General features: G+C 36.7%; 1 protein-coding gene across 2 annotated transcripts in view; it reads left to right on the top strand.

Moving 5' to 3' along the window:
* The first annotated feature begins 865 nt into the window (after positions 1 to 865).
* Positions 866 to 16,578, top strand: part of UQCC1 (ubiquinol-cytochrome c reductase complex assembly factor 1) — a 130,987-nt gene continuing 115,274 nt past the window's right edge. Inside the window, exon 1 of one of the 2 annotated variants that reach the window (XM_074292485.1) lies at positions 866 to 1,006. In XM_074292485.1, coding sequence (XP_074148586.1) covers positions 983 to 1,006 — 24 coding nt within the window. In that variant the 5' untranslated portion in view covers positions 866 to 982. Of the gene's footprint in view, positions 1,052 to 16,578 lie in introns of both variants that reach the window. The other variant, XM_074292484.1, reaches the window with a different exon arrangement.

Genomic DNA, 16,578 nt, shown 5'->3' with positions numbered 1-16,578 from the left:
CCCCCTGAGGACTTGCCCCGGGTCACACAGACAGGAAGTGTTAAGTGTCTTGAGACTAGATTTGAACTCGGCTCCTCCAGTATTCTGGGCTGGTGCTCTACCCACTGCGCCACTTAGCTACCCCCGTCACTTAACTCTCAATGACGTAGGTGACTAACTCCAACTAGATAAATTACGGAACAGTGGAGCAAGTTACCTTACTGGTTACTTTCTATATCTCCGAAAGACCTGGAGGGGAAGGGGGGCTGTGAGAGGGCCCTGGGAAGGAGGGCTCACAGGGCGGAGGTGGCGCAGTTGGGGCGTGGGGGAGTGGGGTTTGCTCTATGTCTGGGAGAGGAAATCCGGGAGGGAGAGAAGGCGGTGGAGGGTGTCTGAGGGAAGGAGGTGGTGCGGTTTATGGGGAATCTTGGAGGATGGGGAGGCTGAGAGGAGGAATGGGGTCTGTGAGGGGGAGGGGAGTGAGCAAAGCTATGAAACAGTTTGGGGAAGATACAGCACTTTATGCTGTGAAGGGTTCTCATGGAGGGTGGGGGTCTAAGGGAGGAGGGTGGACAGTAATAACATGGAATAGTCAATAGGTGTGTATGAAGCAAGGGAGAAAGAGCCTGGAAGACGAACGGGGGCTCTGTGAAGATTGGCTGGCTGGGGTCCCAAAGCAGGGAAGGTTTGGGGTGGGACAAGGGGCGGTCTGCGTTGGGGAGAGGGCGCGCCTATAGACTTCGAGTGCTGGAAGAGTGATCCTTGCGAGAAGATTATGGAAGCAGAGGAGCAGGACTAATCCAAGACAACTCATGGGGTGCGCCGTTGTGACGCAACTGCAGGGAGGGGGGCGGGAATATCGCTTTGGGGGCGCGCACCCGCACGCGCGCCTACGGTGGGCTGTGCGCTTGCGCCGCCCGACTCCTGCCGGAGAAAAGGCTTCCCTAGCCGCGAGTGAACTCCGGAAATTCACCCTTCCACCCGGAAATGTTTGTTGACGAACATGGCGCTGTTGTGGCGAGTCCTTGTGAGTGATGGAATGACTTTCCGTTTTCCCTTGGCTGGCCCTGGGGTACGGGGCAGGGGCGTCCTTTCTTCGGGGGCCGAGGAGGGAGGCAGCGGCTGCCAGAGGGGACTGAGATTTCGGGCCCGGAGCAGGTGACAGGCTCTGGTTTGGGGAAACTGAGGCATGCTCTCCAGACCAGCATCCCCCGTGTGGACTTTGGCCCTAGATGTGGCTCCTCCGGAGGAGAAAGATTTCAGTCCCCTCGGAGGGGTCTCAGCCACCCTAGGTGCATGTCCCCGTCACTAGCCGCAGCTGTGTGACCTTTGCATGGGGTTTGGACGTAAGTCACCACTGAGAGGGACTTAGAAACCCAACGAGGCCCAGGTCCGCTTTTTACAAAGGAGGAAACTGAGGCACAGTCCTGCTACTCACTGCTTACCTGTGTGACCTTGAAGCAAGTCGCTTCACTATTCTTGAGTTAACTTAGTTCGTTCGTCTCTTGAGAAATAAAAGGGGAGATGAGGTTCAAGGGACCCTCTCCAAATTCTCTTCCAGGTCTTCCAAGCCATTTAACTGATAAGTGTTGAAATCCAGGATTAGTCTTCCACCCCTTCCCCTTCACATAGACAGTGCCATGACCTTAGCCAGCCTGGAGTACTGGAGAGACTCTCCATGAACGAGTCCTGTAGTGGGGAGATCGTGTGGGGGACCGGGAGAAGTGCTGGGGATTGGGAGGGAGAGAATTTGCATTGGAATAACGGCTCTGCTATCCGCTGCTTCTGTGATTTTAGCCAGGTCACTCTTTGGACTGCGTTTTACTCCCCTGTGAGATAGTGGGATTAAATTAGTTTTCTCTAAGCTTTCTCCCAGGTTAAAGTCTTACTATATTGTGTTATATAATGTAATATGAATCTAGCAGCTTCAGATTCTTAAGATTTTAAAATCTAGTAGTACAAAGTCAAATTTGTGGAAAAAGACAGGAAGGGGACTTAAGGTTCTATTGGAAACTTCCCCTACCAATGTGGATCTGCAGCTTCTTAAAAAGTTGTCTAAAAATAATATTAATGATATTATTAGTTAACATTTTTATAGCTATTTAAAATATGCAAATAATTTTACAAATATTTCATTTTATCCTTACAACTACTCTGGGAGGTAGGCATTTTTCCCATTTTACAAATGACTTGTCCAGGATCATGTAGGCAGTGTTTGAATCAGGATTTGAACTCTAATCTGACTTCAGTGCTAAATCCATTTTGCCATCAAACTGCAACAAGTTAAACGACTTACCCAAATTTTCTTGGCTCCAAGACCTACTTTTGTGGAGAAAGATCTATGAGAAAATGCTTGGAAGATATTGTTATTAGTCCTTCATTCTTGAAGAAAACCATGCCATCAGAGAGATGGTGCCATGGCATGCAGGTGAATTGGATTTGTGAAGGAGGGCTGTGCAGGCCACCTCCCTCACTTTGTCCTCCAGAGCCATTTGAGTGCAGTGACCAGATATAGATCAGGACTGGAGATGGCCCTGGAGCCTGTGATTTAAAGTTAAATAGCAATTGAGGTAGAGAAATAGCTCAGAAGATAACTAATCTGTCATCATACTGTGCTGCTTTCTTGAAAAATTACCTCATCTAAACTAAGTGCCATAGACTCTGCTTCTTTCCTCCAAAACTACAAAATTAGACTGCCTGGAAGCAGGAACAACCTTACATTTCCCTTAGCTTTGAGCATAGAATACTCTCTGCACAAAGTAGGCACTTCATATCTGTTGAGTAAATGAATAAGATTATAAGCTTACTGAGATACCCAGGAGATATAAAGTTACAAGGTAAGGCCATGAAACCCAGTGATTATATCATATATCATATCTGCCCCTAATTTTTTTTTTTTTTTTGGCTGAGGCATTTGGGGTTAAGTGACTTGCCCAGAGTCACACAGCTAGGAAGTGTTAAGTGTCTGACATCACATTTGAACTCAGGTCCTCCTGACTTCAGGGTTGGTGCTCTATCCACTGCGCCACCTAGCTGCCCTAATACTGCCCTAATCTTATAAAATTTAAAGCGTTATGTCAATGTGTCAGTCATTTGTATTATGACTGCCATAGTCTTCTAATTATTCCTATTTTTGCTTTCTCATTCCATTTTAGCCTCCATGTAAGTAGTTTTTTAAAATAGTATTTTTACCATGTTATTCTCTTGTTCTTTATCCAAACTGATTTCCTTGATGTTCCCCAAAGATGCTTTTCCTACCACTTTATGCCTTTGCTTATTTTTTGAATATCCTTCTCTGTTTATTCAAATTATACTAGTTTTTCAAGATCCATTTAAAGTTCTGTTTCTGTCATGAAGACTTCCAAAGTTATTTCACTTCATAGTGATCTTTGAATTCATTTAATGATAAAATTTGGGAGCTAGGAGAGACTTCAGAAATTATTTAGTTCAATTTTAACCTGTCATAAACCCCTACAAAGTAGAATAGTTAAACTTGCTAGCCTTATTATCCCTAGTTTTAACCTCTGGAACCACATACTATCTTTTTAATCCCACTTCCATCTAGCTATTCACATTCTTACTCTTATGGCTTATTGTATGTCTATTTCTTTTTCTTGAAAGCATCCAAAGAAACTTTTATTGCCATTAGATATTCAAGTTACAAATGTCAGTGTAATAGTGAAGTGGAATGTACCAAAAGTGTCACTTTCATTTTTGTTCTTTATTGAAAAGGTCTGTTTTTGGAATGCAAATCCTCTTCATCTGTCCAATATATAGTGATTACTGCAAGAGTCTTAACTTATGAAGTATAAATATTGTTTAATAATATTCTCAGCTATTTTCTTTTATCCATTGGAAAACTAAGGTTATTTAAAAAAAAAAAAAGCTTTATTAATTTTCTGTTCATACCTTTGAAAAAAAGAAAAAAGCAAAACCTTTTTGACAAGTATACATAATCAAGGAAAATAAATTCCCTCATGAAAAGCATGAACTGCTCTTCTAAACACTTATAGGGATAGAAGACTATAGTCTTATGTAAGGAAATGGTAGCCAGGTATGGCTACCTGATTTCATTAGCATTTGAAGCTTCTGTTGAGAAACTACTTCTACCAGTGTAGAAGGTTCACAACTTAACTACAATTTATGGTCTTAGAGTTGCCTGATATACTAAGAATATTTTAATTTTTTTCAATAAAATATATATTTTCTTTTTCTTCCACCTTCTTGCCAGTCCTACAAGACTGTAACAAATTGTAACAAATAGCTATAGTAAAGCAAAGTAAAATCCATCATTGGCTATGTCCAAAAAATATCTATCCCAAGCTATAATCTCAATCACCTCTCAGGAAATAGGTAGCATATTACATCATTTTTTCCTCTGGAATCATGGTTGGTCATTGCACTGATCAGAATTTTTATGTCTTTCAAAGTGTTCACCCTCTGTTCTGTATCATCACTTCTTGCAAGGCTTCCCAGGTTTCTCTGAAACTGCCTCCTTCATGATATTTTATCCACAAGAGGCAAGATTGCTCACTGAATAGGTTAAGAGCACATCGGGGATTAATTAAAAGAAAATGAGGAAAAGGAAGAGTAAGAGTGGGAGAAGAGGAGAAAAAGAAAATGAGGGAGAAGACAGAAAGGGAAATGAGGAATACAGTTGCTTCATTTGGATTTGTAAATCATTGGGAAAATTTTTTTTTTGTGGGACTGGCTCTGGTGCCTTTGGGCTACAAGACTAAAATTGGTCAAGAGCCTGAGAGTATATAATTTTGATAGAAGTTTGTTTCCTTTTTTCCCTCCTCTAAAACCTTTCAAGGGTTATTTCAAAAGAGATTTTGAAAATGTTTATCTTTTTCTTCTACCTTATTTCTATTTACTTAATTGCTACCATTTACCTGGGAGCTAAGAACAACTAGTTCTACCATTGATTGTTACCTTTGACAAGCCACTTAATTATTCTACCTAAAGTTACCCATCTGAAACAAGGATAATGTCAGTACTAAATGTTTCATAGGTTTGTTGTGATGTTGATAAGAAGTATATAAATGATTTGTAAACTTTGAAGCATTATATAAATGTTATCTGCTGTTTTCATTGTTGTCATTTGTTGAAGACAATTAAAAGGTACCAAGGTAAGCACCAGAATACTGAAAAGAGCTGGATTTGGAATTTGAGGATCTGGGTTCAATCCTGACTGCAGCTACATAGGATAGAATATGTGTGACTTTGGACAAATCACTTAACCATAGACCTCAGTTTCCTCATATGGCAAATATGGAATTTGGAATGATGTGGCTCCTGGGGTCCCTTCTTACATCTATGTTCCTTTGTTATTAGAGCAGATTCTTGATTTGAATGGAAAGTCAGTCACCATTCAACAAGCATTTATTAAACTCTTAGCTATCTGCTAAGTTTTGAAGGCACAAAGATATATAAAAACATCAAAGATTTTATATTCAGATGGGGAAACATTTCAGTTACTAGGGGCATACAGAATATATATGGAATTGATTGAAAGTTATCTAGGGTGGTGGGGGAAGGCAGTGGCAACTAGTGAGACCCAGAAGAATTCCAAAAAAATGAGATTTAAGTCAATTTTGAAGGAAATTAAGATAACTAAGAGGCCAGGGTGAGGGGGGAGAGAGCAGTTCAGCCATGGGAGATAGTGTAAAAGCATAGCAGTAAATAGGCTAGAGTAGCTGTATCCTAATATGTGTGGAGGGGAGAAAGGTATAAGAAGACTAAAAGGTCTTTAAATACCAAACATAAAAATTTCCAATGAGATAGTTTACATCTTTTCCTATTTTTCTTTTTTTTTAGTTTTGCTTTATTGTATCTTGATTTCTCATAAACTCATTAGTTTCCATTTGCTCAGTTCTAATTTTTAAGTAATTATTTTCCTCATTGAGCTTTTGTACTTCCTTTCCTTTGGCCAATTTTGCTTTTTTAAGGCATTCTTCTCATTAGCTTTTTGTATTTCCTTTTGTATTACTCTCAGTTCTTTTCCTAATTTTTCCTCTATATCTCTTACTTGATTTTCAAAATCCCTTTTGAGCTTTTCCATGGCTTGAGCCCATTTCTTATTTTTCTCGGAGGCTTTGGATGTAGGAGCTTTGACTTTATCATTTCCTGAGTATATCAAACATAAGATTTTATATTTTATCATGGAAATAATAGAAAACCATTGGAGGTCATGAGCTGGGGTGGAGTGACATGATTAGACTTATGCCTTAGAAAAATCATTTGGAAAGCTGAATAGATGATTTAGAGCAGAGAGAAAGACATGAGCCAAGGAGACCATTTAAAAGGCTGCTACATAATCCAGATAAAAGCTAATGAGGAATGAACTAGGATTGTAACTGTGAGTAGAGAAGATATGTCAATGAGTCAGTCAATAAACAGTTATTAAGCACCTACTATGTGCCAAGCACTTTGCTAATCACTAAGAATATAAAAAGAGGCAAAAGATGGTTTCTACCCTCAAGAAGCTTACAGTTTCATTAGAAAGACAAACAAATACACATAATATTCAGAATAAATAATAAATACTTAATATAGAGAAGGCACTGGAATTAAGATGGATTGAGAAGTGCTTTCTATAGAAGAGAATTTTAGTTGGGCATTGAAGAAATTCAGGAAACTCAGAAGGTAGAGATGAGGAGGGAGAGCATTCTAAATATGGAGGAATAGGCAAAACTGGATCTGAGAAAGCAGAAACAAGATTCAGCATCAGATTGGATATATAGGGTTAGAGAAAGTAAGGAGAAAAGAATGATACTTTGGTATCAAGCCTAATAGGATGGATGTTGATAAAAGGGGAGAGTTTGGGAATTAATCAATTCTGTTTTGGACTTGTGTTTGAGATACCTGCTAGACTGGATATCCAGTTTAAGATATCTAAAAAGCAGTGGGTTACATAGAAGTGGAGCTCAAGAGACTAGGATTGCTTATATCTGGGAGTTATCTACATTGCTCTGGTAATTGAACTTAGGGGAGTTGATAAGATCAATAAGACAACAGAAAAGGTCCTAGGATATTAGTGCTTTGAGTGACATCTCTAGTCAGCTAATGTGACATGGATGAAGGACCAATACAGCAAGAGACAGAGAAAAATGTTTGGACACACAGGAGAACTAGGAGAAAATGTCATGGAAGCTTAGAGAGGAGAGAAGAGTATTCAGGAGAAGGTATTCTAGTGTCAGATATTAGAGAGAAGTTAAGAAGGTTGTATGAAGATTGAGGAAGAAAAAGACCATTAATTTGGCAATTGACATCTAAGATCTCTTCATTCTAATGTTATGATTTTAGTGTGTAAGTTGTAATTCTTTTGGTAGTATTTTAGGGCTATCCTACTTAGTTAGCTGCCCCTCTTCTTTTTCTTCTTTATCTCCTTGGCCTCAGTTTTTGCATGGTCTTTTCCTCTTAAGTGTATTGAAGAAGAAGATATTCACACTGAAAATGTCATGTAACTTCAGCATTGCAAATGTTCCTGCTCATTATCAGAGTGCTCCTTTTATTGATTGTGTTGCCGTTGCTATTATCTAGTGATAGATGCTTTGTAGAAAACTCTTCAGTACCCTTAGGAAGCAATAACCGTATTCAAATGATTTAAAGCAGAATTGAACAAATTTGCTTTATATTTAGGAGCTACTGCAGAATCTAAGAAGCAAATTTCATAAAATCACAATACTGGAAGTGTTCAAAGGAATTGCCTTGCATCACCTCATTGTTGAAAAGAGCCAAGTCCAACACAGTTGATCATCATGTAATCTTGTTGCTATGCTTTCTTGGTTCTTTACTCAGCTTCAGTTCATGTTAAGTCTCTCTAAGCCTTTCTGAAATCAGCTTGCTCATCATTTCTTATAGGAAAATAATATTCTGTTACATTCATACACCATAACTTAATCAACCATTCCCCAACTGATGGGCATTCATTCAAAAAAAAGGGCTGCTACAAACATTTTTACACAGTTGGATCCATTTCCCTTTTTTATGATCTTTTTGGGATACAGAGCCACTAGAGACACTGCTGAATTGAAGGGGATACACAGTTGATTGCCCTTTGGGTATAGTTCCAGATTGCTCTCCAAAATTGTTGGATCATTTCACAACTCCCTCAACAATGCATTAGTGTCCCAGTTTTTCCATATCCTCTCCAACATTTATCCTTATCTTTTCCTGTCATCTTAGCCAATTTGAGAGGTGTGTAGTGATACCTCAGAGTTGTCTTAATTTTCTTTTCTCTAATCAGCTGTGGTTTAAAGCATATTTTATATGACTAGAACAATTCATTTTTGTTTTTTATAACAGCTTTTTAAAAAAATACATACAAAAATAGTTTTTAACATCCACTCTTGCAAAACCTTTTGTTTCATATTTTTCTCCCTCCTTTTTTCTCTTCTCCTTCCCCTAGACAGTAAATAATCAAGTATGGGTTAATTATGTGCAATTCTTCTAAACATTTTCACATTTATCATGCTACACAAGAAACATCAGATCAAAAAGGAAACAAAATGAGAGAAAAAAACAAGCAAACAAACAAAAAAAGGTGAAAAGACTATGTTGTAATCCATATTCAGTCCCCATAGTTCTTTTTCTAGGTTTAAATGGCTTTCTTCAAGTCTATTGGAATTGATCTGAATCACCTAATTGTTGAAAAGAGCCATGTTCATCACAGTAGATCATTACATAATCTTGTTGTCATGTACAATGATCTCCTGGTTCTGTTTACTTCACTTAGCATCAGTTCATGCAAGTCTCTGCAGGCCTCTCTGAAATAATCCTGCTCATTTTTTCTTATAGAACAATAATTCATTACATATATACCACAACTTATTCAGCCAGTTTCTTGCTACTACAAATATTTTTGCACATGTGGGTCCCTTTCCCTCCTTTATGATCTCTTTGGGACACAGAACCATCTGATCCAATCTGAGAGGTGTGAAGGCACACATTCACTTTTGAACATATCCCTTGGCCTGCTATAGCAAAACATTTCCTATAATAAGTATTTTAAGGGGAAAAAAAGAGTTTAGTAAGGCCAACTTAATTAATATGTCAACCACACCTGATAGTATTTTCAATGTTGCCTTATCATAGTCCCCCACCTCTTAGTAAAGGAAAGCCAGTATATTTTCTTAATGGTGAAGTATGGTCATTAGTATTATATAAAGTTATTTTTTTTCCAGGACCAATCTTAATGAAGTTTAATATTTAAATTCACATTTATTTATGATTTATTATTGATATTTATTTGTGATTCTAGGTAGATAAATGAGCTTTTGGGATACTCTGTATAAATTTGTCTTAACGATGTTACTATATAAATTGTTATTTTTGCTCACATTATTGTGGCACAAGTTCATACATCTCTTCCCAGGTTCTTCTGAAACTGTCCCTTTGGTCATTTCTTATGCACAAAAATATTTTAATTCATTCATAAACATTTTGTTCAGCCATTACTCAATTGATGGACATTCCCTTTGCTTCCAGTCCTGCTATTAAAAGAGCTGCTATAAATGTTTTTGTGCATATGTATCCTTCTCTTTTTTTGATCTGTTTGAAGTATAGGCCTAGTATTAGAAGCAGTGCTTTAAAGGGCATGCACAGTTCAGTGACACAAAGAGGCAGAAAGCAACAAATTGCATAAACAAGTCAGACCATTCCACCAAATCGGAAAAGTTCTCTTATAATTTCTATGAAGATATTTTCCTATCCTCCTTTACATATCCTCCTCTTGGTGATTGCTTCTGGGTCTACCAACTACTTGGTAGCAGCAAAAAATAAAAAAATTTTTTTTTTAATACATTGCTTTGTGAATCATGTTGGGGGAGAAAAATCAGAGCAAAAGAAAAAAAAACATTTTTAAAAAGCACAAAAAAGAAGTGAACATAGCATATGTTGATTTACATTCAGTCTTCTTAGTTCTTTTTCTGGATGCAGATGGCATTTTCTGTCCAAAGTCTATTGGGATTGCTTTGGATCACTGAATCACTGAGAAGAACCAAGTCTTTTGGTTGATCATCGTACATTCTTGCTGTTACTGTGTACAATTTATTCCTGGTTCCAGCAGCAAAAACTATCCTCCTTTATATCTGAATGCAGATCACCAAAACAGAGCCTAGTGGTATGAATTTCAGCACAAAGAGACACACAGATTGCAACTAAAAGCAAAGCCTTAACTTCATTATATATAACTATCCAACTGGCATGTCAACCCAGGAGTATAGAACATACTCTGAAAAAATACCCAGTTTCTGTATTTGGGCTGGAACACATGTATAAGTTAGTCAAAGATATATGAACACATGTAAAATTTGAGTTATTGGGTGAGGGTGAGAGGAAAAGAACTGTGAATGTAGTAATTGGAGCCAAGTGGAATGGGTCTGCAAAGCTATTATGAAGGAAATGAATTTTCAATAGACCTATGAAGAAATGTAGAGTATGTTTCATAAGAAGGATGAGTGGCTTAGGAGTGGAGAAAGATAGCTAAGAGATTGATTTTATTCAGATTACTGAAAACCAGGAAGTGTATGGGAAGAGGCACTCAATTGAGATCTTAAAGAGAGGCTTGGTTTTATAGAATACTGAGTTGGTCATCCTGATTCTGCCATTATCATGATCTGATCATAAATAGATTATTCATTTGAAAACTGACAAGGTTGCATATTCATTAATCTTTAGAGTTCTTTAAAGTTTTGAAAATATGATTTATAATTAAACATTGTGGTTTGATTAAGAAAGCATTTGGGACTGACTGCAAATTTCTGAGAAAAGACACATTCAAAAGCAATTCAGAGAGACACCAATATTATATAGTAGAAAGAACAGTGCATATGCTGTCTTAAAAGAAGGTTTTGTGTCCTGGCTGACTAGCTTTGTAACACTTTTTCCTGACATCTTTTAGCCTCTTTTTTAAATCTGTAAAATGGTAATAATGATACTTTATATGATGATGTTTAAATGGACTGATGTATACAAAGCATTTTTAAGCCTTTAAGTAAGTCATATAAATGTAAGCTACTCTTAACTAAAGAACATGGTTTTTGTAACTTAATATTACAAAGTAGAAGGGAAGAGTTACCTTGTTTTAATTTTGGCACACGTGTGTGTCAGGGCTAGAGTTATGGCTGTAAGACTGGGTAGATAACTGTTACCTGCAGTCAGAGAGACCTGAATTAAAACCTGTCCTCAGACTCTTAGTGGCTGTCACTGTGGGCAACTTACTTAACTTTTGTCTGCTTAAGTTTTCTCAGCTATAAAATGAAGTATTGGTAAAGGCTTTAGCACAGACCTTGACACATAATAGACATTTAATCCTTTCTTCTTTCCTTCATTCCTGAGTGAATTGGGAAGGAAGGCTAAGATTGAGGTGGCTTTCCCAGTAAGAATTGATTTAAAATATTTTTAAAAATTTTGAAATAAGGCCAAGTAGAACCCAAATTATATTGACACAATTCTGTTAATGCTGAAAAAATAAGTGATAAAATTCTTCAGAAAAATTTTCAAACATTCACATTGTTCCTTCTTGCCATTTTCTGTCATCTTTTTTGGGAGATAAAACCTAATCTGTTTGTCTTATCCCATATTTGAATTTTTAAGAAAATAATATCTGACACAATAATTCTGGTAAAACTTTTTTGAGTTAAAATAGAAAACCCAAGAAAATCAAAGTCTTTTTTTTTTTTTTTTTTTTAAATTGCAAATCTCAGTTAAAGTAGAGCACTTTAAATTTGAATTTTGCTTTGTCTGAATGGAAACATCTGTTCTCTTTTCCACAAAAGGATATGTCATTTCAAAAACAATAGTTACGATAACTTAATATTTTATAAACACTTTTCAAAATCTTTTATATCTCATTTGTTATTCAACAACCTTGTAAAATTGATAGTGCCAAGTATATATGTATATATATGCATATATATATATATTACAGGTGAAGGAATTATGAGGTTATAAAATAATTTAATTAGATCTAGAAGAGACCTTCAAGACTGTCAGGTTTCATTTTGTAGATGTGGAAACTGAGGCAGAGAGGTTAAGTAACTTGCCTAGATAATGTCTCAATTAGGGTTTGAACTCAAGGTTTCCTGATTCCAAGACATATTCTATCCATTATGCTACTTAATTGTCTTTAGGTAAGCATGCCATATCAATCTTACTAGTTAAGTAATAGAATTTAGAGTCTTCTCTGACTCTGAGTCCTTCATACTCTAAGCCCATTGCACTTTCTCCTGTGTCATGTCTTATTGGTGATTGCTGTTTTGACCTAATCTCTGATTGGTTTTGTGACACTTCATTCACAGATTAGACCAAAAAACCTGTAATTATCTTGAGAATTTCCTGAAACATTGAGAGGTTGTGATTTGCCCATGGTTATTTTTTAAAATGTTTTATTTATTTAATATTTTTCCCCAGTTACAGTCAAAACAATTTTTTTTTTTTACATTTGTTTCGAGTTTTAGGTTCTTTCCCTTATCCTCATCCACAATTAAGAAGCCATATGTGAAGTTATGTAAAATATTTTCATAAAAGTCAATATGAAAAAAAAAATAAAGGATTGCCCATCCTTGATGAAAGCAACCCTCCCCTCCCCCCCGCAAAAAACAGAGAAAGAGAGAGAGAGAGAGAGAGAAAGAGAGAGAGAGAGAGAGAGAGAGAGAGAGAGAGAGAGAGAGAGAGAGAGTGTGTGTGTGTGTGTGTGTTAGGTTCTTACTAGGTGCTAATGAAATAATGAGATATTAGGTTCTTACTAAGTGCTAAGTTGGTACTTAACAATTCTCTAGTTCTGGTCTTTACTGGGAGTTTAACCCCTGTGAACTCCTGGGGAGGAGCTTGCATGCTTAGGAAGAGCAAGTTCATTGGTTGAAGTAATTTTTCCCAGAAGCCCTTGTGTTATCCCACCCCCATTCTCTGGGAGGATAAAAGAGGGCGGCACTTGAGAGAAATAGTCTTGTCTGGACCAGACTTGAGGCGGCTCTCTGTAGGAAGGGAAATAGCTACTCTGGACCAGAGTTGAGGGCAACTGTCTGGAGACAACGGCTCTCTATAAGAAGAAGAATCTGTCCGAGATATTTGAATTGACACAGCAGATCTCCTCCCAGAGAGAAATCTGTAGTCTCTGGAGACAGCAGCATATTACAAGAGAGAAAGAAAAAGAATGTTTCTATTTTTATTCAGACACAATCAGTTCCTTTTCTGGATATGGACAGGATTTTTCATCATAGTACTTCATAGTTGTTACAGATGATTGTACTGCTGAGAGTAGCAAAGTCATTTACAGCTAGTCATCCCAGAACATTGCTATTTCTTTGTATACAGTACAACTCACTTTGCTTGAGTTTGCTTGACTTTCCAGGTGAGGTTTTTTTTTCCCCCTGAGAGAATCCTGCTCATCATTTCCCACAAAGCAACAATATTCTATCACAAACACATACCTCAGTTTATTGAGCCATTCCCCAGTTGATGGGTATCCCCTCAATTTCCAATTTTTTTGCCCTGAGAAGAGAACTACTATGAATATTTTTTGTACCTATAGGTCATTTTCCCTTTGGGCATAGACCATATCTTTTGATATCAATTGGAGCATGGCTTTTTTTTTTTTTTTTTTAATAAATTTGACTCAGTTCTCTTTGAGAAATGAAGCCTTATCAGAGAAACTTGCTTCAAAAATTTTTATTACCATTACGCTTGCTATTTCCCCCATTAATTCTCTCTTTTCACCCTCAAAAGTGTTTTTGTACTGATCACTCCTTCCCCCAATATGTCCTCTTTTATTACCCTTCTCCCCCTTCCTATACCCCATTTTCCTCCTACACCTTTATATTATGTTATTTTCTCTTTGAGCCAATTCTGATGAGAGTAAGATTCATTTACCTCCTCTTCCCCTCCACTCTTGACTCTTTTTTTATGACTTGCCCATGGTTATAAAACAGATGTGTCCCAGAGATAGTGTTTGAATCTTTTACTCTTCCTGACTCCATGGCTGGCCCTTTATCCACTCTATCATGCTTTTTCTTTAAAGTTAAATGATATTAATCACTCTAATTTTGCCCATTATTACATATGGTACATAACCTAGGAACATACTTCTTAACAATCTTTCTTGAGTCTTAACTCTCTACTGCATTTCATGATGCAGATATTTCACACTGTTTTTTCTTTTTACCCTCATAATAGTATACCTATTTTGTTAGCATATACCAAGAAGAGGACATCCGATGTGGGCTCCCATGTTTCTCCTCCATTTCTCAAAATTTCTTAGCATAATTTGCTCTTCACTAAGGGTAATCCCTCCATCTTTGTCTTTTGTCTCTTCTAGGATCTCCACTAGTCATCTTTCCTTTATTACAAGTTACTTTCTAATTGATTCTGAACATTTTTCGGTTTTCTCAATGTTAAGAACACCTCTCTTTCTCTTTTAACTTGTCTCATTCATTTTCTTAAACTTGTTGAAAAATTTGGCCACACCTGGTACTTCCTCACCATACTGAAACTAGTGTATCAAAGGTCATCAGTTATCCCCGAATTTCCAAGTTCATTGTTTTTTTTTTTTTTTTAATCCTCCTTGACCATTGTGAATTTTTGATATTAATGATACTCTGGTATCATTATATCTGAATATGTTAGTTCAGAGTGCTGGACCAATAGTTAGAAAGATCCAGGTTCAAATCCCATCACATACATTTAATAACTGTGAGCCTTGATGAGTCACTTAATGTTTTAGACCTCAGCTTTCTGATAAGTAAAATGGGGATGATGATAAATCACCTCTCTTACACGATTATATTAAGTGAGAATATGTAAAATGATTTACAAACTTTAAGGTGCTATTTTAATATTAGCTATTATTATTATAATTATTTAATTAACATTAACATTAATATTATTTTCTCTTTCTACTCAATATGCTTAACACACTTGCTTCCCTTGGCCTTCAGAAGTAACACTTCCAGTTTTCCTACTGCCTCTCTAATCACTCCTCTTTGTCCTTCTATGTTTCCTTTCCCTTGTTTTAACCCCTTTATGTGAATGTTCCTCACAAGTCTGTTTTTAGCCCTCTTTTCACTCTTCCTTGGCAATATCATCATTAGCTGTCCTCCTCTATGCAACTGACTTCCCAGTTTTATCTTCAGCTTCGTCTGTAAAGTTCTAGACCTGTATTTTGGATATTTTTGCTAGAATGTCTTCCTGATATTTTTAATTTAACATGTCCAAAACAGGTTATCTTTTTGTTTTCTAAACTTGCATTAATCTTCTGATTTTAATGTTTCTACTCTGTAGAATCATTTACCCAGTCTCCCAGGACTGATACTTTTGAGTAAAGTAACTGGTTCTAATAACCTGTTCTTTTGAGATACAGAACAGATATATTTGTCAGATGCTAAATGTAACAAATAAGCAACCTGTTTTATTGGAGTTATTTGGTGGTATAGAAATTAGGCAGTCCCATTACAAAAGTGAGCCCTAATTGTGCTAATCGTGAGGATAACTGTGAAAATTAGACAAAAACTTGTTTTAGGGACCATAATAGTCTTCCTTCACTGCCCACTTTTTGTCTGTTTGGTTCCCTTGCGATATAGTTGAAGGGTTTGGTTCCCTTGCGATATAGTTGAAGGGATGGACTAGATTTGGAGTTAGAAGACACAAATTTGAATCATAATTCTGCCTTCTGTAAAATGAGAGGTTAAAATATATAATCTCTGAAATTGATCAATAAATATTAAAGGCCTACTATGTGCTCCATACAATTTGCCCAGAGGCAAACAGTATCTGAGGTGATTTGAACTCTGGTCCCTTTGACTCTAGTGCTGCTACTGTCTTTCCATTGTATCACTTACTTGCCTCTTCCAGGGAGTTTTTCAAGAGAGGTCTCAAAAATGAGCAAGAAAACTTTCCTAAAACTAACCCATGCAAGTATTTAGAATCCAAGTGATCTTTATAAGTCCCCAAGATTCAGCTTTACTTTTATGTGTTAGTTAAACTTTAATGCTCTAGTAAGTGGAAGGGGAGGATGTGAAAAAGGGAAGGGTAATTTAGCAAGTGAATATAGAAATAGCCTACTATGGTACTTTCATTATGATGGTAGTATACTTTTTGAGGTTTTTAAAACAATGGAAAGTTGGGCAAATCACATTTTCATATGTGCAAAATTAAGCAAGGGCTATTCATTCAGAATTATGCCTATTTATGTAGTTGAGAGATGGCTATTGCTTGAGAGGTATTATTATTTTTTTTTTTTTTCATTTTCATTCTTTATTTTTTTTATTTTTATTTTTTTAATTTTTTATTTTATTTTATAATTATAACATTTTTTGACAGTACATATGCATGGGTAATTTTTTACAACATTATCCCTTGCACTTACTTCTATTCAGATTTTTTCCCTTCCTCCCCCAACCCCCTCCCCCAGATGGCAAGCAGTCTTATATATGTTAAATATATTACAGTATAATTTAGATACAATATATGTGTGTAGAACCGAATTTTTTGTTGCACAGGAAGAATTGGATTCAGAAGGTAAAAATAACAGTTTACATTCATTTCCCAGTGTTCCTTTTCTGGATGTAGCTGGTTCTGTCCATCATTAATCAATTGGAA

The sequence above is a fragment of the Sminthopsis crassicaudata genome, chromosome 2, assembly GCF_048593235.1.
Source record: "Sminthopsis crassicaudata isolate SCR6 chromosome 2, ASM4859323v1, whole genome shotgun sequence".
Classification (NCBI taxonomy): Eukaryota; Metazoa; Chordata; class Mammalia; order Dasyuromorphia; family Dasyuridae; genus Sminthopsis; species Sminthopsis crassicaudata.
Note: the sequence above shows the minus strand (reverse complement) of the source record. Positions and strands in the feature narration are given on the sequence as shown.